This window comes from Camarhynchus parvulus, chromosome 26, assembly GCF_901933205.1.
Source record: "Camarhynchus parvulus chromosome 26, STF_HiC, whole genome shotgun sequence".
NCBI classification, from domain to species: domain Eukaryota; kingdom Metazoa; phylum Chordata; class Aves; order Passeriformes; family Thraupidae; genus Camarhynchus; species Camarhynchus parvulus.
The window spans coordinates 256,581-279,436 of record NC_044596.1 but is presented as its reverse complement, the minus strand read 5'-3'; the positions used below and the strand labels follow the sequence as shown (position 1 = coordinate 279,436).

Sequence of the window (22,856 nt, the reverse complement as noted above, 5' to 3'; positions counted from 1 at the left end):
TCTAAGCATGACAGAGCAACATATACATCTCAAGACAACTGCTGCTCTCAGAATTCTTATTTATTAAGAGCAGAAAGGAAATTTTGCTTAAGTTTTATACATAAAAAAGTAAACAGTAATTTTTTTTTCTTATAGTCTTTTCCACTGAAGAAAATTGAGAAATAAGTTGTCTTTTTAGATAATGTTTATTTAAAAAAATAAAATTAATTGACAAAGATACCACACTATTTTGCATGCCGGGCACCCCTTGGCTCGCAGGACCCTGTTCAGCATGAAACCGCTTTGTCAGCAATGCACGAGCAAAAACCATCCCAGCCTGGCTCCCACCTGGCAGCTGCTGCAGCCACACAACTTAGTGAGATATCTCTGGGTTTTTACCAGCTCAGGTCTTTAGTAAATAAATTCCAAGTGGACACTAAACAAGTATTTCACTAAGAGATGATGAAATATTAAAATTAAAAGCAAGTCAGATTGCAGCTGTAATTATACTACATTAGAAACTTCAGTTGGTGGGGATCCATTCACCATAGAGAGATTAATTTGTAATCAAGGTAATTACAAAGACAGAGCATTTTCTTCCTGCATGCTTTCCCGGGCTTGGAACCAACAGAGTTGACTACATGGAAAGTTGACTAGGGTGTACTTGGAATTCACTCTCTCAGGCAGGAGACTAGTTAAGGAGTGTTACTGATAACAAAGAAGAAAAGTTATACAACATTGATTATTATAAATTACTTTGTTCTTATCTGCTTTTAGCCTTAGTCTCCTACAAGTCTTCATCCACTCCTGTAGAAACCCAACCCCCTCTCCATTCCCCTGTGGCAGCTCCCATCCCTAGTGGTGGTTCGAGTGCGTGGGGCAGCCCTTGATGCGGAACACGTGGATGTGCAGGTGGGCAGCGATCTGGTTGCACACACTGACGCAGTATCGGAGCAGGTCGAACAGGGACAGGATCTGCACAGGAAAAAATCACCCACAGTTATACCCACATGTTCCTTACGTGCTGTTATGTGTGTAACAGCCCACACTCCACAAACACACCACAAACAATGGACAGTGTGGTCCATTGAGCTGAATCTCCAACTCCAGGAATAACCACAGAATCCCAGACTGGCTTGGGATGGAAGAGACCTTAGAGCCCATCCAGCTCCAGCCCTGCCATGGGCAGAGACACCTTCCACTACACCAGGTTGCTCCAAGCTCTGTCCAACCTGGCCTTGGACACTTCCAGGGATGGGGCGTCACTCCCTAAGGAGTTTCTGGGAATTGTGGGCTTTCTTCCAGCCTAAGACAAGACAGACTCTTAATTCTACAATCAGAAAGTGGAAAAGAGTTACAGCAGCTACAGAGATACTGTGAAATGCCCCATTAACTCAGAATGGTGATAGCCACACACACAATATCTTCTCCCATCACATCAACACAATTTTACCAAAAGGTTAACACTGTTTTTGTACATTAAACTTGTGCATTTGATAAGCCCAGATAAGCTGAATTTAGGATGTTTATCCCAATGGGTGCTGGAGTCATGACAGACATTCCAGATCTTAAGCCACAGCCAGAGCACCCCAGCATTGCCCATCACAGAGACCCTGCTAATGAGGCAGCAACACTCATCTGCAAAATATTCTAATCTAAGCTTTGAATATTTGCAACAGTGCTTTGAAATTTTAAACTATCACAGTCATCAAGGCTGGAAGTGACCTTCAAGATCGTTGAGTCCTACCATCACCCCAGAGCCACTATAATCATCCTTAACCCATGTCACCAGGTGCCACATTCAGACACCTCTTGAACTCTTCCAGCTATGGTAACTCCATCATGCCCTGGGCAATTTATTCCAATGCCTGATTAATTCTTTAAGCTTTTTTTTTTCAAATATCCAACCTGAACTTCCCTGGCCCAGCTTGAAGCCATTTCCTCTTGTCCTTGCCCTTGCTGCCTGGCAGCAGAGCCCGACCTCCCCTGGCTGCACCCTCCTGTCAGGGAGTTGTGCAGAGCCAGAACTTTCCTCCAGGCTGAGCCCCCCAGCTCCCTCAGCTGCTGCCAGTGCTCCAGACCCTTTCCCAGCTCAGTTCCCTTCCCTGGACACACCCCAGCACCTCAGTGTCTCTCCTGTCAGGAGGGGCCCAGAGCTGTCCCCAGGGCTGGAGCTGCTCCAGCAGTGCCAGCACAGGGAACCACGCTGGGCCCCCTGGACACACCATGGCTGTGACAGCCCAGGTGCTGTTGCCCATCTGGGCTCATGTCCAGCTGCTGTCACCAGAGCTACCAGATCCTTTCCCAGCTTTCCAGCCACTCTTCTCCCAGCCTGGAGCATTTCATGGGGCTGTTGTGACCCGAGGACAGGACCTGGCACTTGGCCTGGCTGACCTTCCCACAGCTGGCCTCAGCCATGGATCCAACCTGTCCAGATTCCTCCAGAAGATCTACATCCCACCCAAATTGGTGTCCCCTGCAAACTGATTGGGAGTGCCTCGATCCCCTCACCCAGACCATCCCTAAAGACAGTGCCCAGGACTGTCCCAACACCAAACCAGGGACACTGTTCAGCTCTGCACCAGCTTCAAATCCACCCCCACTCCAGGGGATTCAGCTGGGCACAGCCAACACAATGAATTAGTGGCAGAGCTAATTAATAAAATGAGCTTGGACTCACCAGGGCAATCCAGAGGACAATATACTCATCAATAAAGCTGTTAAAATACTGGTCAAGGAACAGCAATGCTGGGCCTATGAATGCTGTGTCATACAGATACATCTCACTCTTGGTCATGTGGGCAACCTGCATTAAAAAAAATAGAAATAAATATATGCCAGCAAGGGCAGAGTTATTTCAGAACACACAAAGCCAAAACTATACAGTTCAAGCCACATTACTGCAAAATACCAAATACTCAAGTGGCAGCAACAATATTGTTTGAACCATCCTGCTCCACAGCTACAGAGATGCAAGGTTTGCAGAGAGGCATCTTTTATTAGAGCAGAGAATGTAGCACAGGAAAAAAAAATCTAACAAGTTTTCCAGCTCACCTCTTCCTCCTCCCAGAAACCAAACAGTGAAATGGAAGCAGACTGGTAACTTTTAAAGTTGAGCCTGGAAACAAAAACTCACAGCTGCTGGAGCTCAAAAAGTCAAGGACACTTGGTGTTCCTCTCCCTCCACTTTTTCTCCCATTCCATAAAGATCACCACCTCTCTCTGGTTACAATTTGATAAACATTTTTGGTGTTCATGTGTGCCCTTCTCACTTCCATAGGTGCACAGAACCCATCCCACACTCCATCCTCACTGCACAGCACAGCAGGGATGGGACTGAGCACCAAAGCAGGCCTGGTAAGAAAGAAACTCTTCTTCCACTGTGAGCTTAAACTCTTCCTCCACTATGAACTTAAACTCTTTCACTGTGATTTAAGTCCAGCATTGACCCAGATCACAATAGCCCAACAGAGGCCTGCAGAACTGGGATGGCCTTTGAGGCAGGAGCTGTTTAACCCTCATTCAATGACACCTCTGCCCTTGTATAAACCTGTTAACTATTTTAACCCCTATTTTCCTCCAATTCTTCAAGTTAAACCCTCAGGAAGTGTTCCAAACCTCAGCAGCTCCATCACCTCCTCTCCTTCTGTCAAACCTTCCTCCCTTCTGTGTCTGAGGGGGATTCCAGCCCCCTCTGTTCCAGCCCAACTCTTCACACGTGCACAAATACATTGCAAATGTGTGAATTAACAGCTGGGGAAGAGGGAGAAACAGCTCTGAGCTGTCTGCTGCTGCCTGTGCAACCACAGCATCAACTCCACGTTTCCACTGCCCTTTCAAACACAAAAAGACTCTGCTGCACCTCCAGGCTACTTAAAGCAAAGCACAAGTATCTCTTCAGTGCACAAACAAGTGCCAGTTACTCAGTGGAATACCCAGAGAGCTCCATAATCTACAAAAAGTTCCCCTGCTACAAGACTGGGGAAGGTTCTGGCACACTCACCACCAGTTTATTTGTGATCTTGGCAGACACAAAGCCAAAAGTCAGGATGTAGAGGCAGGGGTGCCTCTCAAAGAGCTGCACAGCAGATTTCTTGTAGATCATTGCAGCCAAGGCGATCACTGAGCCAATATGGAGAAAAGGTGAGAGGACACTTGTTCCCTATGGTGAGATTAAAGCATGAGGTTAATAAAACGTGCACATTGCAAAGAAACCTCAAAGAGTCCCTCACGTGGTGTGCAATGAGCGGTTAAAAATAAAATCCCATTATAAACATCTTTCTGAATGCTGGTGGTAAAAGGAACAAAAAGTAGTGAAACTTGAGCATGCAGCAGCTGTGAATGTGGTGGAAACTTTCTGGTTCTGGGGAAAAAAATCAGATTTTAGGCAGCAAGAACACTGCAACAGAAGGTGCTTCTGCAGACACATCCACTCATTCTTTTACATTGGTAATATAAATAACATAGATCTTTCCGAAGGATGAAACCCAGAATCTTGAAAAATTTCTTTCTGAACGGATTTTTGCACAGGATTTTTCTATGACCTCTTCAGGGAGGGGTGTATTTGTATAACTTTGTTTATCTCATTAATTCAAAAACAAATATCTAAGTACAATGAGTACTTTTAATAAAAAAATTTAAAACTTTGACTCCTAAATCTACTATTCTTACACACGCCATATTAACTTGTTTTTCCCAAGCCAGCAAGGAGCTAAAGGGAAGATATTTTCCATGGAGGGGGGATTATGTTAAATAGAAACTGTGGCTGAAGAGCCTCTGTGCTGAGGAGGAACTGACAGCCCAAGGTACTCACTGCTATAGTGGATCCATTTTTGCCAACTCCACCCGTGAAGATCACACCAAAGTAGTTTGTACAGGAGAATATGGTTCCTGCCACAGTACAAAGAGCTGGGAATATTTTCACCTGAATATTCAGTATTGGAATCTTAATGGAAGAGAGACAAGAAGTTACAGTATGTACAAACGCAAATTTGGGTTAATATTTCAGGTGCACTCAAACACTCCACTTTTCAACAAATTTGCTCTTCTCTCTCTGCTCTACAGAGATTGACATTTCTACAGAGAAAAATTTATTTTCGAAAAGCTTCCATGAAGCTTCCCAGAAAGCCAGACTTATGTTCAATTACCAGAGAAGAGATCAAAAGCAGAGAAATGGACAGAAACCAAGAACTTGCTCTAAACCATGCCAGAGGAGAGAATCATCACCTTTCCTGAAGCTGCAGTCAAGATCAAACTGGGCAGAAGAACAGCCACTTGGGGATGGTCAGATAAACCCTATCAAGCACTGGATCCAAACTTTTGTGCAAGGCAAGGCAAGCAAAGAGATCAGACAAGTCAGATCAGAGCCAGTGACCCAGGAGAGGAAGGATAAGGTTGCTAAAGAAGGGGAGAACAAGCGCAGGCAGTTTCGAAAGTTTCCTTCGTTTTTTAACAGTCATGTTTCAAGCAGAACAGGAAAAACTAGAAATGAAGAATAGTCCAAAGTAAACCACAGGAAATATGTTATGGGAGCAAGTATTTAGAGATAATTTCCCAAAACCTCCCAACTGTATCTATTCAACTACTAAAAGCTCTTTATTCAGGAACTGAAGTCATGGCACTCAACTGAATAAATGCTTGGCTCCCCAAAGAGTCCAGCCAGGAACAGAAGGCCAAAGGAGGTCAAATTGCTTCTCTTTTTCTTTAATTACACTCTCAGAGTAGCTTTCAGCAGGTAAACAATGAAGTATTATGAGTTGGAAGGGACCCATCAGGAGCATCCAGTTCAACCCCTGTTCCTATACAGACAGCCCAACAATCCAGCCCTGTGCCTGAGAGCGCTGTCCAAACCCTACTAGAGCTTGAAGATTGTTCTTGAAGATCCTAAGTTTTCTATTCCATTCAACAACTCAATCTCTTCATCTTTCCACGGCACGATTAAGAGGCAGAGGGGCTTTAACTGTTCACGCCTTGGTCAGCCTACTCCCCAAAACCCATCCAGTTTCATGACACTCAAATATATTTCTCCCTTTCTAAGGCTACCCTGTTAAGGAAAAAAAAAAAAAAGCATTTCCTACAAGATTGTACAGAAAGAACAAAGACAAATAAAGAGAAGGCTTGAATTCCCAGACTGGAGCACTAATTGTAATCATTCATTAATGTCAGGAGGCTCAGGACTCCTCAAGTTCTTCTAAAAGCAGGTACCTGCGCTGGCCTCTGCCTCAGAACTTTGGTATTTAAAGAATGGGGTGGATTGACTTTTACAAGCAAAAGGAAACAGTAGCAAACTCCATTACAGGAGTCAAAAGACATTAAGGTTGACATGTCCCCAAGACAAAGGGAATTGGCTGGGAAAAACACCCCATGAACTCCCAGCTACCACTCGAACACTGGAGAAGGATGCTCAGGGAAGGAGAAGATAAGGCCACACTGTTGTAACACCCAGTTTGACCAATTTTAGGTTCTTAACACCCTCCCTTTGGCCTCCACAGCAGCTGCATCAGTGCAAAACATGTCTGAAGAAAAAAATATTGAGAAACAGCCACATAGAGAAATTTGGCAGAGGAAAGCCAGGAGTGGATTAAAAAGTCAGCACCTGCTGAATTTCTCTGTGTACAAAATGGGATCAACAAAGCCAAAAGTGGGAAACAGCAAAATCACGTAAATATCAGGTTACTTTTATTTCTTCCCTCTGACTGGAGGGAGAGAGGGAAATGTTCCAACGAAGTGGCATCGCAGCCCCTGAATTTTAACTCAGAGGACACTGGAAGACAGCTGCAAGGCTTCCCTGCCTGGTATTCCATGTATCACTATAGTTCCTGCAATTTTTCTGCCCTTCCTGGTGATTCCAGGGGCTTCATCCAAAGCCACATGCAGGAGAAACTTCCCAAAACCATGGCAGCAATGCAGGGAAGCATGACTAGTCACATCTTTTACAGGCAAATGTAAAAGATTTTTCTCTTTTAAACCCTCTGAGACTGATCACAGACGGAAAGCTGCATTGCCCAGAGAGCTGCAGAATCCAGGTAAACCCTGGGAAAGAAGCATTCCAGGTTGGGCAGGGCTTGGAGCAACCTGGTCTAGTGGAAGGTGTCTCTGCCCACGGCAGGGGGTGGGACTGAATGAGCTTTAAAGTCCATTCCAAACCAAACCATTCCATGATTCCAGATTTGGTTTGGGAAGAGCCTAGGCATGGCAGTAACCAAGTGGCAGCAGGCAACGGACGGAGTTGGGAGCGGCTGCCACAGCCAGCATTAAATCAAGTCTGGAACATTTTGCCAGAAAATTACTCCCAGGATTCCAGAGTACATTTCATCAGTTTTGTGCAGAATGAATTGGGATTTAAAAAATAAAATTATGAGGGAATAGGCCAGAGCAGAGCCCAGCTAAGGGCTCATGGAAGCAGCAGGGAGGGAGCATGTAAGAGTTCCGCTTCCTCCAGGAACTCCTCCTGTCAGCAATCCCACAAATACCACAGCCAGCTGGGCAACTCAGACCCAGGAGTCCTTCTCACAGGGCTGGGTCCCAGCTGGAGTTTGGAGCTGTCCAGATAAACTGCAGTCACATCTGCCCAAGGAACAACTTCCAGACGGCTGAATTCCAGCTTCATATTCCCAAAGTGTTTGTGCTTTTTCATATTCCAGACCCTATGGGAGAAAACTCCAACAATTGCATCACTTTTCTTGCTTCAAGCAGGAAAATCAACTCCAAATATACAATCTATTAAACAAATTACCCTAAGCTTCCTTGCTTTACTCACATGTCCCAAATGATCCAAGCTGAGCCACACTCAGCATCCCACAGGAATTACCCAGCTCCAGGAGCATGGGGAGCAGCATTTAACAGGCTTTGAAGAGAATTTACACCACCAGAAAGGAGGGAGCCAAGACAGGCACACACAGTTTCATGGAATTAAAAGAAAGGTAATGAAAGCAACAATTTCCAAAATTCACAACTCTGCATTTTGCCTGTTCAGAGTGTTTTGCTTTTCCCATGAAAAGTGGAATGTTTGAGTACACAAACACATCTACTCCCCATTTCCCCCAAACAGAAGCAAACAGAAAATACCAAACCACCAACTTTGCAGTCACATCAAGTATTAAAGGATTAGAGAGGGCTGGGTGAGAAGGGGTTGTGTGATTTATTTTGCTCTGCAAGCAGTAAGTAAGATTTATCTCTAAATGAACACAAAATATCACTCATTGAATTAAACAGGATTGTCGTGGGAGACCTGATTAATGTTGTTCTCTGGAGAAATGCGCCGTTAAACTAACCAAAATAATTTAATATTTTTGGGAGCTGCCTTAGGTAAATGCTGCTCCAACCCAGAACTTCTGATAGATTTCAAGATTTTGCTGAAAAGGGTTATTTAAAAGGCCATTTTGGAGTTATTTAAGCTATTTAATAACAAGAGATCCATTTCTAAGCTCACACAAATATTACTGAACTATGCCAGAGGTTGCTGTAGCAGCATTCTCCCCCACACACTTTTTTTTTAAAGGAAACTGAGAACAGGAATTGATAAATTCTCTTGATAACACAGAATATTAAATTATAGCTGCATCGGGATGTTGGCCACATTAATATTTCTAGATATTAATGTCACCAATAAGGTTACATGTAGCCTAATTTTATTCTGTAATCATTCCTTCCCACCCTCATTCCCTATAGATAGTATTTACTTTGCAGTTTATAGAATTAATTAAGGGCTTTAGGGTTTTAAGCCTGAAAGCATAAGCAGCAAAATCAGGATGGCCACGATTAGTTCATTTGGGATCCTCTCCACATACTGTGGGTTCACTACTCCCATTACACAGAGCACATTAGAAATTCATCCATTTGGGGTGAAGCTTTTCAGGGACTTTTGACCATCTCTTGGTGTTACTGAAATCAAGATTTCTTTCTCCTTAAGAATTGCATTTATCAAATACAGAGAGAAGATCAATAACCAGGAAGGAAAACTAGGAAAACCTTTCAGGAAATCAATGCTTTGGATTTTATTTCCAGTAAACTTATTTAATTTATGTATGCACATACATGCTTTTCTGTGGACAATGCCATTTTGATAGCTCAATGTGGCTTCAGTAATACTTACTATTGTATTACTATTATTATAATTATCATTATTGTTAAACTGTCAGCTGACATGGCCTGGCAAGCCTATATCAACATGTCTATATTGTAGAAAAATACATAGACATAGATATAAATAAAAGTTCTGCAGCCAGGCTGTGCTAACAGCTCATTTTATCAGGATCATCTTAGTTTAAAAGGAAAAACCTGACAAGTGGGGGTTGTCCCCCTACACAAATCAAGAGTCATCAGCCACATTCAGGCCTAATTATCTACTGATGGCTCCCAACTGCTCTCCAAGAGTTCCCCCAAATCCTCATCCCAGTTTAATATTCCTCCACTGTTTATTGCATGAAATTCATTCAGGTTTTGGCCAGGATTTCACCAAAGGTTTAAGTTCATGAAATGTTTGATAGCTTTTTACCAGCATGCACAGGGTATAAAATAACCTTGCTTTAATGACTCTGGTACAGACAGAACCCACAGTTAATTTCATGGGATCTGAATTCAAAAATCTGTTTCCATTTATAAGGAAAAGTGAAACCTTCCTGCAGAAGGGAAACTGTCTCAAGATGTGCAGGAGTCCTTCAGTGATCACTGGATTATTAAAAAGGATAAAATAAGAACACAAGCAAAATTACCAGAGATTGCCAAAAAGGTGGTCCTCCAATCACTGCCAGTAAATGCATGATTATTATGAAGATTTGTACTTCAGTCACATCAATTCTGATTAGGTATAAAAAGCCAAAAAAAAAGCAAAATTATTCAAAGCAATTTCAAGTCAGTTATTTGCAAGCTCAGCAGCACAGCTCTGTCATGCACAGTATAAAGGCTGAGGAAAAGAGGAAAAACTCACCAATAATTTAGAAGGCAAAAATGTATTTAGCTTTATTGTTCAAACTAAGAGCAATGTTGTACTATAATTTTGTTTTACTTCACAGTGCAATAACAGAAATCCATTTTATCAACCAGAAACATTGGAACTCTTCACTGCCCAGTGGCAGCTGCAGAAATAAATAGTTTTAACCTTGTCCACCAAAAAAAAAAAGAATTTAGTACAGATGATAAATTCTAAAAATGTATTTTTAACCCCTATTATATTCCCTATCCTATCTTAACATGAATATCCTCTAAATAGCATCAAGCTTTAATCCCTAAAGGGTTGATGGAAATGGTGCAGAGGCAGCAAGAAGAGAAACCACTTCTGGTTCCAGCAGAGCCAGGATGTGCTGCAGGAAGAATGGGAGAAAACAGAAAATGTATGGCTTTGTTTTAAGGAGCAGAAAGAGGGGAAAATGGATGTACAAATGAATGCCAGAAATAGGAGTATATAAAAATACAAGTGAAATGAAGAGGATGGACTTGCTGGTGTGATATATATATATATATATATATATATATATATATATATATATATATATATATATTGGGGTGTATATACACTATAGATGATATAAATAGGGACACACATTCTATACATCTATATATATGCATATAGATGTATGTTATATATAACATATATATTATAGCCACATAATAGTATCTTGCCCTGAAGTGCTACATCAAAATAATCCTTCAAGTCAGTTTGAAACATTTCTGGCTTATCCATATTTCCAATTAGATAGCTCTACCTAAAAGACTCCAAATCCCTTCCTGCACACACAAGCTTTGCTGTGACAAAACCCTGCTGATATCACCTGCACAAGGAAGAAGCATTATGGGGTGGGATTTCCTCTGTCTGCCTTAAATGAGCTACAAGACCATGGAATTGATTTTAGTATCAGCTCAGGGTTTCTCCATAGACTTTGTTTTAGTTTGGGAGTGGATCCTCTCATTTGAGGATCTCCAGTCTGGTCAGCAGCAGAGCCACATGCACAAGGAATCATTCCAAGGCTGCACCTAAATCCCATGGTGGATATCTCCATGGCAGGGTTGGAATGAGATGAGTTTTAAGGTCCTTCCCACACCACTCCATTCCATGATTGCTTTGCCAATTTGCTTTCCACTACACAAGCCTGGAGATAGAACATCCAGGAAGCAACTTTTGGAGTCCTCCTATATTCAATTTGCTCAATAACAATCCTGCAAGGCGATCACAACTGGCTGGGGGAAAAACTGACTTCCACTGAGGAAAGAATGTTCTAAAATATCTCAGTTTTCAGTCCTGATACAAACAAATAGAGCCATTGAGATACCTTGCAAGAAAAAAATAAAAATGCTCAGCAGAGATACACAAACCAACTGATTTAATGCAAATTACTTCCTCCCAGCCCTTGGAGTCAGCATGGAAACGTGTTCTCAGTGTGTCCAGCCAAAGAAGGACTGGAGCAACTCCATTCCAGGAGTGCAGGAATGTGTTTTAACCCGTTTCACTACTTCTGTCTATCTCCTAAAGAACAGAAAGAAACTGAGATAGTTCACAGAAACAGTGACTAATAAGTCATGGAGGTAACTTACAGCTTTCCTGGGATAGGAAACCAGGTTCCTTTTGGCAGAAATCTTATGCACAATAAAGTAAAAGTCATGTATGGAAAACCAAGTTATTCTGCCAGACAAACCTTTGCACAAGACTGAGAGCCCAAAAAATACACAGGGAGCAGTGCCTGGATTGAGGTTAGGGAAACAGTTCTATCTTTACACAGCCATGGCACAACCTTTACTCCCCTGCCCAGGGCTCTGCCCTTCCAACTCAAACAGAAACAGTATCAGGCAGCCAAGGGTATTTGTTAAAAACTTAACCCTGACTTATAGTAAGAATCTCCTACTGTAGAACAAATATGAGTCTTAACTTCAGTTCCACCTTAATATTCTATATTTTTAATACCAAATGGCTCCTTAAAACAGAAGACAAAAGCATTAAGACCTACTGAGGAGAAACTAAACACCAAACTATCCCCTAAAGAAAGCACAAATTCTTAATCCCAAGGAGGAAAACGGCCTGGGAACATCCCATGCTCATTAAAACCACTGTCAGATGACTTAAAATGATAAGCTTGATATCAGTAAAGCACATGCCTGATGTTGGAATTATTCAGTGAATTTTTTTTTTGCAGGATGTCAAGTAGCCTCTGGACAGAAATCTAAGAATCCAGACATTCACAGGCAGCTCCTCAAAGCTGGAACACAGAAGGCAACAACATCTGGAAGCACAAAGTGTGAAAGGGGCACATTGTTACTCTCTGGGTTTAACTTGAATTCAAGATAACTGTGCAACCACAGCATGAACCAGATACATCTATGATGCTGCTACATGCAGCAGTCATCCCAAGTTCCTTAAAATCTGACCACTTTCTTCCCCCCAAAACACCTGCTCAGCCCCATTTTCTCCGCGGTGCCAGCACCATCTCCTGCCATCAGTAGGGTCAGGACATTGGCTTGGCTAAAACAGTCCAACCAAAAAAGAAGAAATTCCTGTCCCAATTCCCAGCCCATCAGCTTTCCTGGTGTTTTTTTGTGACCTTGGGAATGCTGGGAGTCCTGAGGAGGCAGCAGGGAAGGTCTGTTCAGCCACCCAACCCAGCACGGAGCCAGTGGGACTTGGCAGCTCCAGAGGGGAGGAATAAATGGAAAAGACAGACAAGTGAATTTCTACCAGCCTTCATAAAAGTCCTAAACAACCCCCTAAAATCAAAAAGAAGTGAAAAAATACCATTATAAACCAAAGCAACAATGGTTTTGTCAAGACAGACGTGAGCAAAGCAATATCTGCACTGCCTGGAAAACATTAACACATCAGGTGATCCAGGGGACATTCTTACACCTAAATTGTTAACTTCAATTTATGCAGTGTATCCAGGTAAAATGAGCCAGCAATCAGAGAAACCCATAAATTGCCTAGGTGACCATGGTGCTTTTAAACTCTGGTAGAGCTGGGAAGTTACCCAATAAATGGGAAGGCAAAAGCAGGGCTGCAGGAAAGCACTTGCTCCACTTGCAGGGACGTTGGAACCCAGGGCACAGGGAATATCAGGGAATATTTCTCTGCCTGTCCTGAGATGTCCTGATCCTCAGGAAAACACTGCTTTTAACCTTTGTCCTTTTAACCTTGGAGAAAGCTTCCAAGACTTTGGGATTAATTGGAATCTATGAGTGTGTGAAACAGACAGTAGTAGAGTTTATCACAGGGAGAAAAACTTAAAGAGTTTTAGGCTTTTAGTACGGAGGTAGATAGGAGACAAGATAGAAGATTTTGGGCACTGTCTGATCTCCTTCTTGTTCTTCATCTACTCCATTTTCTACAGTGTTGGGAGCACAGAGTGATTGGTTAAAAAAAACCCACAACGCAGATGTTGTGTAGACAGAAAAATAATTACTTATTGGTAGAAAGGTAGAAATAAAGTACATTCTAAGAGTTAATTGGACAAAATAGCGTTAAAAGGCCTTGAATCTGTGTGTCTTGTGCCTTTTGGTGCCTTCTCTTTGTATGCTAAGTCTGAGATGTAGACAGCATGCAGAACTTCTGATAAGAGAAAAATAAACAACAACCTGAAGACCAAAAAACCAAGAGTTCCATCTGTGTCTCACTGCTAGCACAGAACTTTTTAGGGGTCTCCCCATCAGGGGGCCCCACAAGGGAGGTTTCTACAGAGGGAGACTGACCAATGCCCTTCTTTTTGAGGGAAAACACATCCAACTTGCTTTAGTGGATGGGGAATTTATTCACAAAGCAGGGTGATAATGTTCCTGCTTAGGTATGATATCATCAGCACTGTATTTTATTCTGCATCAAGTTCCATTGCATATTCAAGTGACTCTCCCATGGTAAACATTAGAGAAAACATAATTTTGGAACAATGGATCATGTGTCAAATTATAGTAAAAAAATAAGGGAAAAAAGGCAGAAAATAGGGAAAGGCCTTTGTTCCTGCAGACTGCCTCATTTAATTACTATAATCATATTTAATTACATAGAAGCAGGTACCACACACAGAGCTGTAAGAAAGCAAAACCATTTCAAAGCAAGAAGAAAATCAGCCAGTTCAAAGATTCTATTTTCAACTTGTGTTTGTATTTATTTACTCATTTAAATATTACAGTGGAAATCCTAAGAAAAAACAAATGGGAAGAGCAAGCAGCATGAATTCTGCAAGAGGTTCTTAAAGCCTCTGAACTGGGATATTTTTATTATGTGGGTTATTTTCAGGCATCACTGGAGCCACACTTCCCCCCAACCTGACAGCTTTGCTGCCTGATGTTTCCTGACAACTGAGTCATGTCAGCACTGCCCTGACACTGTGCACATTGTGTGGAAGGTCATTAAGGCCCACAAAATGAAGAAAATGAAACAAATCCTTTTCCCAAGACATTCCCACACTACAACAGATGGACGGAAAGTTATTGTACAAGTTCAGAGGACACAAAGAATCACGTTCCAAAAATCTCTTCTTCAAATAAACCAGGGGCTTTTTCATCTTCTATAAAATAAACAGAAGACCCTGTATTGAGGTTTAAGATCAGCAGGAACATCCAGGCAAAGAACAAGAACAAAGAGCCAATGCTGAAAACAGAGCAAAGAGCCCAGACTCAATATTTGACAAACTAAAATGCCCAGACAGAACATCCAGTGGCAAGGCTGGGGAGAACACTCACAATAATGCTGAGAAGTACTGATTCTGCAGTAAAGTGATGTTAGGGAAGAATAATAGCCAGCAGCACTGTAGAAGGCAGGGACAGGGTCAGACAATGTTAGCACTGCACTGGGGTAACAACAGCCTGAAAACTAGAACACCCAATGATTTAATTCAAATAAGTCAGAGAAACATAGAAGTTGTGAGTTTTTAAATGCATGGCAGCCTGGGCCAGGGCCTCACAGGGAGGAATTCCTTCCCACTATCCCATTTATCCTTGCTCTCTGGCAGTTTGAAGCCATTCTGCCTTGTCCTGGCACTCCATCCCCTGTCCAAAGTCCCTTTCCAGCTCTTCAGGCACAAGAAGAGGCTCAAAGGTCTCCCTGGATTCTTCCCTTTTACAGGTTGAACATCCCCAGCTCCCCCATCCTTTCCTCTTAGGAGGTTTCCATCCCTCTAATCACTTCTGTGACCAAATATTGTTAGGAACATTATTATTTTAACATTTTGTTTTCTACAAAATGATGAGCAGTCTCCAGATTGAATCATCCTCAAGACCTTTATTTGCAATTCCTCTATATTGTTTCCTCTAATTTCCTCTATGTTGTTGTGCTAAACTGTATTAAAACAGCCCAGTTCTGGTCTTTGAAAAATCACCAAGGCAAAATGTTCCAAAGTCACATTCCATCAGTACAACAACTGCTGGGTGACACTGCAGAGCTGCAGGGAGAGGGGAGGCAGGGCTGAAACTCTGGCACTTCAATTGTGAATGCGGGGAATAATGGACTAAACCTATTTTGATTCCCAAAATATTTTTATTTTCCAGCTTTTTAAGCCTTCAGGTTATTCTAATTAATTTCCCATTGGTTACAGGGATAAGTAAGCTTCATTAACAATTTATGATATTTTCCCCTCCTTGGTGAAAACTTTCCTGCCCAGCCTAGTACAAGGTTTAGCTGTGCTGCAAGAATTTGAAGCTACTCACTTCATCCTGTCCCAGCTCCTGTATAATTTTCAAGACAAAGTTATATTCTTATATTTTCTCAGTACAAATGTTTGTCACATGAAACAGCCAGAGTATGAATACACATTTTCTGTAGCTTACCCATCTGAGATGCACAATACTGACTTAAAAATCTGTTTTGCCTGACATCTGAGTGTGTAAATAAGTCAGTGAAGCTTGGTGTGTCTGAGTAAACCACTTGGAAGCAGCAGCATCTTTAGTTATGAGTTACGACTAAAACTAAAGATGCCAGAAGGCATCTGAAATTACTCATAAAATAATTTAAATAAATTTAAAAGTCTATCCTGCAACTCAGGGCCTAAAACTGGGTTAAAATAAGTGCATGAGGAGACCTGTCACAGGCAACACCTGGGGTTCTGTCTCAGGAGCCAGTGACAGGAGCCTGAGGGACAGGAAAAGGGGGAAGTGCTTTCCCAGTTCCAGAGGGCAGGGACAGATGAGACATTGGGAAGAAGTTCCTCCTTGGGCAGGTGGTGAGGCTCTGGCCCAGGTTGCCCAGAGCAGCTGTGGCTGCCCCATGCCTGGAAGTGTCCAAGGCCAGGCTGGACAGGGCTTGGAGCCACCTGGGCTAGTGGAAGGTGTCCCTGCCCATGGCAGGGGTGGGAAGGGATGAGCTTTAAGGACCCTCTAAACCAAACCAGTCTGGGATTCAGTGAAAAAGCCCTGCCTGGCCCATCCCCTCACAGCCTACTCCCCAGCTGGCTGTAAAACCAGTATCACCAGCATCTCCTGGAATGACAAAGGCCTCCTTTGCAGGGGGGCTGCAGATGGACATCTTCAGCACCTCCAAGTCCTCTGCACCTGCCCTTCCTCTCTCTTCCACCCCATGGTAAATTGTCCTACTCCAGTTCAAACAATTTCCTTTCATCACCCAATCTGAGTTATTTCCACCCCACAACCATCACACCAGGGAATGATTTCAGACACTCAGATTCTCTGAGTGTTTCAGAACTATGTGATTTTATGATTTTTTCTGCCCTAAGTGACTCCTTGGTCAGTTGATATTACAGGCTAAAATCTTGATTTAAGTTCTCCCTTCCTTTGCATTACTGCTTGCTAAATTACCATTTCCTGACACTATTTCCAGCCTTTCATAGATAATGAACAAAGTATTTTAAAAATTAAGTCGCTGCTGTCACCTGACTCCCTTTAGAGCCACCCAGCTCTCAAGGTCAGCTGGAGACACATCAGGATTTACCAGATTGCTGATGGTGCTGCATTTAAAGCAGAGCCAGTAATTCATCTTCCTAAATAACCTCCTGGAAGCAGAGATTTTGCTGAGCTACTACATGAAACAACAAAAGAACTATTAGAAAATAATTAGCATCCACACAGGTTTAACAAAGGCTGTGCAAACCAACCATCAAAAAAATAACCTCACTTTTGTTTAACATCTGATGCAGTTCTAAGAAAGAGATCAAAAACCTATTCTTATATCCTCAAATATTTCAAGGAAAAGTCTAGAATAAAAATGTATCAACAATAATCATAATCTATGATATATTTCAAGGAATTCACTTTTAATAACATTTTATTGAGAGGGGACCTCACCACATACAATGTATTAGCAAAAAAAAAAGAGAAAAAGAGGTGAAATAAGGAAGAGAAAGTCTTTTTTAAGGCTAGCAAACTAGAGGGGAGAAGGACCTACTTAGCACAGACATACGGAAAAGCATTTTAAAAATAAAGACAAGCTGGAAAGGAAGTTACTTCTTCACGAAGCTACAAGCACAGGGATCAAGCTGCACAGCTTAAACCAGACATTTTTAACCAGACTTTTTAAGTTATTACACAAGACACAGTTCCCTGAAAGAGCCAAGAAATTCTCCTTTTTTTTGGTGGAAAGGTATTGAAATGGCAGCAACAAAATAAGCTTTTTTAAAAAGTAGTTCCAACAACATTCTACACCCACACTTAGAGCTGCTTCCACAGCCCTGCTTGGCTTTTAGGTGAAGCCAAAACCATGATAAAAAGAAAAGCTAGATTTAAACTTTTGTTGAACAGGCAGGTTTTGCTTTGGTTTTAAAAACAATGAGATGCTTTCAAAAAAATTTGTTTCCAGTTAAATCAAATTTTTCCTACTCATTCAAATATTTTTCCTCCTTGTGTGAAACATGAACACACTGTAGAAGCTGCATTGCACAGAGCAGTGCATGACAAAGGTGCTGCCCTGCCCAGTGCAGGCGCTGCCCAGCGAGGGCTTTACCGTGTAATTCCAGAACGAGGGCCCCAGCGTGCCCGTGAGGAGCTGGATGGCCACTGTGCAGAGCATGGACTCTGTCACATCAAATCTACATGTGAGGGAGAGAAACAGTTCAGAGCACTCCTCTGAAGGGGAAGGAACCATTAAACATCTTCAGTCAGGCTAAAGGACAGAATCCAGGATCGGGATGATTCAAAGGGCAATTCAGGGTAGGGATTAACAATCACAAAACCCAGGAGTATTAATGAATTAACAAAACCATTCTAATCCACATAGTATTTTACACATTTAAATCTTCATTCAGAACTTCTGCAGTTTACAGTTTTACCATATCACTCCAACACATGAGAAAAAACAATCATTCTGTGTGTGCATGAGGGAGTAAATGAAATTCCTTGCTCTGAGTCATGGTGAATAAAAGCCATAACCAAGCACAATCCACAACTCTCATCTCCTGACCCCATGCTCATGTCTGCAAACAACACTGAATATATGAATTCTTTAGCTGAAGAGGTTCCTGCATGTTTCAGTGGAGCAGAAATGCAGATTGTATTTCAGTTTGACACCTCTGAGGGAACGGAAGAAGTTTCACCTCCCTCCTCATGTAGCTTCTTGACAAATAATGCTCCAAGAAGTGAGCTCTGGACCCCTGTTCAGGGGTAATCACACTCCATTCTTTATCTATTTATTTCTCACTCCTGACAGAAAGGGATGAAAAAATATACTGGAGCCAACAGAACCACAGAAACCACCCTTTCTCCTAATACAGTGCCATAAATCTACATTTTACCATAACAAAAACATTTTTAAATGGGATCAAATTAAAAAAATCAAACCATCTAGTTTAAAAAGAAAATAACTCAGCAGCAGCAGGGTCAGCCAGAACACAGCTCCTGTTTATGGCTGTGCTTATCAGAGTGTGCTGGAACAGACACCTACCATGCCAAGGGATTTCAAATGGGCAGCACAGAAAGGTCATTGTGGCCCCATTGCAGGGCTCAGGTGCAGTGATGATATGCAGACAGCAGGCCTGAGGAGAGGGGCCACTGAAGTCCAGCCTGATAAGCATTTTCAGTTTAATTATCACAGCACATAACACATAAATAGCTAGGAGAGGTAATAGTTGGTATTTTAGGGAATACAGGAAGGGAAAGCCCCATGCCCAAACCCCACAGCTACTTCGGTGCTTCACAACAGCTGCAGTTTCTATTCCTTTTTTCCTATGTTATTTTAGGTGATATTTGTAATTCAGACACGGATCCATTTTTCAAACATCATCTGGCAAGTTTAAGAAGGGGCATTGACCTTGGCATGTGCTTCACTCCACGATGATACTGGCACTGACAATCCCTGGGCCTGCTCTGCTGGGAACCCTGTCAGGCTCCTGAGTCTGGAGCCAATTAACACACAGGGGATTAGTGCTGCATCCAGAATATTCCCTTGTCAGTGCTAATTTATTGAGTATATTCCATGGGCAATTCTTAAAATGCTCTGTTTGACTAAACAAATCATTAGACAATTCAAGAGCCACCACAGGCTCAGGGCTCAGAGACAGCTGCAGTCAGTCCCTTCCTTGTGCTAACAGGGAACCCAAACTGAATTCAAATGGAGAAATGCCCTGAGAAAATGAGCCAATGACAACAGGAAACAGACACTTATACTGGAGATGGCCCTGAAATCAAGTCAATCTCTAGCAACACAGCTGATCTAATACAGCTTTTTAAGGCTGTGTAAAACTACAGTGGAGGTTTATGCATCATCCTCCTCTTCCTCTCCCAACACACAAAACTCCATGAAAAAGTCCCAGATCACAGCAGAGAAGAAAAACACTCCTGCCTCAACAGAAAACAGAGGTTATGGGGCTGGAAAACTTACAGAGATCCATCTACCAGTTAATGCTCTGGTCTGGAAAAATATGATGATTCTTCCATCTGTCTTGTCCTATCAACTGAGCGTGCAAGTGGGATTACTAAGGCTGAGCAATGAACTGGGAATCTGAGCAGGAGACAAAGGACTGTTTTCTCAGGGGAACCACAGCAGCAAGAAAAGAATGTTCAACATCAGAACACAAGAGAAAGAAAGGCTGAGAGTCACATGCCAGAAGTGCAAACACTTGGTTATAAAGTCATTAGAGTTTTATCCTAACTCATTCCAATCCAGCAGTTTCACTTGATGCCATGAAATACAACAGTGTGAATAAAGCAAACTGTATAGAAAAAATGAGAACATGAATTAGAATTATTTCCAGCACCAGGAAATTCATGTTAAGGGGAAAATAATATTAAAAATTAAGGGAAAAATAATTTAAAATAAGCCCCCTTCCTTGTTATTATGCACATCCAGTATGTAAGTTTTTCCATCTGCTGCTCACAGAGGTACATAGAAGTTGCACGGGTAGGCAATAGCCATATGGTTGTTATGTTGCAATTCATTATTTCACAGAGCAGTGAGAACTCCAAGGATTTATCAGAACAATCAGGAGCAGCATCTCCACACATGACCAATGGGATTGTGACTGAAAATGCTGTTGAAGGACTTGTGGGAGGAAGAGGAGGAGGATGTGGAAACCACCCCCACCTTTTCTGTGAGCCCTCACCAGCTGCACAAGTTTCTGTGACGCTGCCAGTGTGACTGAGGGAGCAGGAGGTGCAGGTTACCAAGACCAAACTTCACACCCACCACAAAGACACTTCAACACATCCTGCTTGCAAGTACAGAGAACCCAACATCCCCTGACATCAACAGAGGCTCTACTTAGCCTCAGACTCTCCTCTGTAAACAACCTGGCTGTAAAAGTTCTCCAAGAAGTGTTGGAAAGTTTTAAGCTCTACAATCATAGGAATGACTGCCTTATCTCAGAGTGGAGATGCTGAAGCTGTTCCCAGGAGCAAGAACTCAATGTGCTACAGTCTGACTTGGAAGGCTTCCATCCCTGTATGTCAGTATTTGGTGTGTGTTGTCTATGCAAGATAGAACATCAACTCCTCCTCTGCTGAGGCTGAAGAGGAAGGTTGGCTTAGCTTTCTGAAATCCCCCATTTCCTCACCCCTCCTTTGGACCTTAGTGGCAGCAGTGGTGATAGGACTCAGGTGAACCAACCCATTATCCCATAGGCTCTTGGGCCTAGACGGCTGCTCCAGAGTCACTGAACAGGAATGTCTCCCCAAATTCTCCAACTCTCATCAAGAAAGGCTGTTTTGTTCCGCAGCCTGAATTACTCTGCTTTCTCTGGGGATTATTATTCAAACAGCAGTGTAACCATGTTTAACTTTTCAGTTATATGAAAGGTGGTAAAAACTGCTTCTTCCTCTCATATTTATGATATTCCTTTGCGAAGCCTCCTTGGAAACTAATTTCCATCTCATTGTGTCTATATTTACCCACATATATACACAGCTATAATTCCTACCATCAAAACTTATGGTATTTTCATTAAAAAAGGTTGTAATAAACCAGAAAATGCAGTAACTTGTAGGAGAAATGCTGGAGACCATGGTACAGCCCTCATGTCTCTGGATGGACACTTGAGTGCTCAGTGCCCACTGGGTTTTTCCAATATGATTCAGCACCTCCAGCACTTCCATCATGAACAAATGCACCAGGACTTTACCTAAGCAGTTTGTGTCTCATGTCTCTCAAGAGTACATCCAGGCTGGACAAGGGGGAATGGCTTCCCACTGCCAAAGGGCAGGGTTAGATGGGATATTGAGAAGAAATTCTTCCCTGTGAGGGTGGTGAGGCCCTGGCACAGAATGCCCAGAGAAGCTGCAGCTGCTCCATCCCTGGAAGTGTCTGAGGCCAGGATGGACAAGGCTTAGAGCAACCTAGGATAGTGGAAGGTGTCCCTGCCCATGGCAGGGGACGGAACTGGATGAATTTAATGTCCCTTCCCATTCAAACCAATTCCATGGTTCTGTGATTCTGAGCTGTGCTGCAGAATCCAGCTCTGACAGGGATAGATAGCCTCTGCATGTGGGACAGCCCCTGCAGTCAGGCTGTGCTCTGACCTTGAGCAGCTGGAACATCTTGAGCCTGCACACACTTGCTTCTCCTCCTGCACTTCCTGCAGGGACCAGGACCACTACTGAATCCAAGTGAGATAACTCTGGATTGGGGATGAACCAGGTGATCACACCTGGGCTCCAGATAACAGCAGAAAAATCCTTTCAGGATTTGTACTCCCTAATGATGTTTTCTGCAGTGTGTTCCTGAAGCACCTCACATCTGCTTCTACAAGGACACATGGAAGTCCATTGCAGCTTGTCAGTTTGATTTTTGGGATATGCAGGAAAAAATTCTCTGTTTCCAAAGCAGAGGAGTCCCAGTGATGGCACAGCTGCCCCAATACATGACTCAGCTCATCCTATGCTGCAGCACAGCAAATCCACAACCCAGACAAACCAGTTCCTGTGCTGGAAAGCAGGTCAGGAGAACAAAGTCATTATTTGGGCTGCTTCAATACTAAGTCTCTCTGCCATTCAAAATCACCTTTTTCTTTTTCAAATGTGCTGAGTATTCCTGTTTTTCTGTAAGATCATTCCCAGATCAGGTGTTTTAATTAAAACTTCTGCATTTAACTCTATCCCTGCTGTTCCCTGCTGCCTTTGCACTGCTGATATTGTTACAGAGACTTTCCTGGAGCTTGCCCTACTTGCCTTGAGACACTTCCGGCTTCCTGCTGGGGAATTTTTAAGCAATACTGACCTCTAGCTATTTGAGCTGTTCAATCAACACCAATTGCTTTTTGAAGAGTGGTGGTTGCCAGGATCATAATTAATGGAATTATGTGATCAATTGAAGATCGAGACAGATCATAGAACTTTACTGACTCAACTGATTATTCTAAACCCTGGAGTAGCACAGGGACATCCCCCACAGCTGTCAGGCAGAAGACAAAGAAACTGCACAGCTGATGGATTCAGTAATTGGGCCCAAGTGAACGAAGTTTTCCTCCTCCACCTGCAGAATCTGTAGGAACCTCACAGAATGGATCCTATTTCCTCCTCCCTCA

General features: G+C 42.6%; 1 protein-coding gene across 3 annotated transcripts in view; it reads right to left on the bottom strand.

The window, feature by feature from the left end:
• Positions 1-144: 144 nt before the first annotated feature.
• Positions 145-22,856, bottom strand: part of CEPT1 (choline/ethanolamine phosphotransferase 1) — a 31,924-nt gene continuing 9,212 nt past the window's right edge. For all 3 annotated transcript variants that reach the window (XM_030965714.1, XM_030965715.1, XM_030965713.1), the window contains 5 exons: positions 9,693-9,777; positions 4,793-4,924; positions 3,983-4,141; positions 2,660-2,785; positions 145-954 (listed from right to left, as the gene is read on the bottom strand). In XM_030965714.1, the coding sequence (XP_030821574.1) occupies positions 835-954; positions 2,660-2,785; positions 3,983-4,141; positions 4,793-4,924; positions 9,693-9,777 (622 nt within the window). In that variant the 3' untranslated portion in view covers positions 145-834. The remainder of the gene's footprint in view (positions 955-2,659; positions 2,786-3,982; positions 4,142-4,792; positions 4,925-9,692; positions 9,778-22,856) is intronic.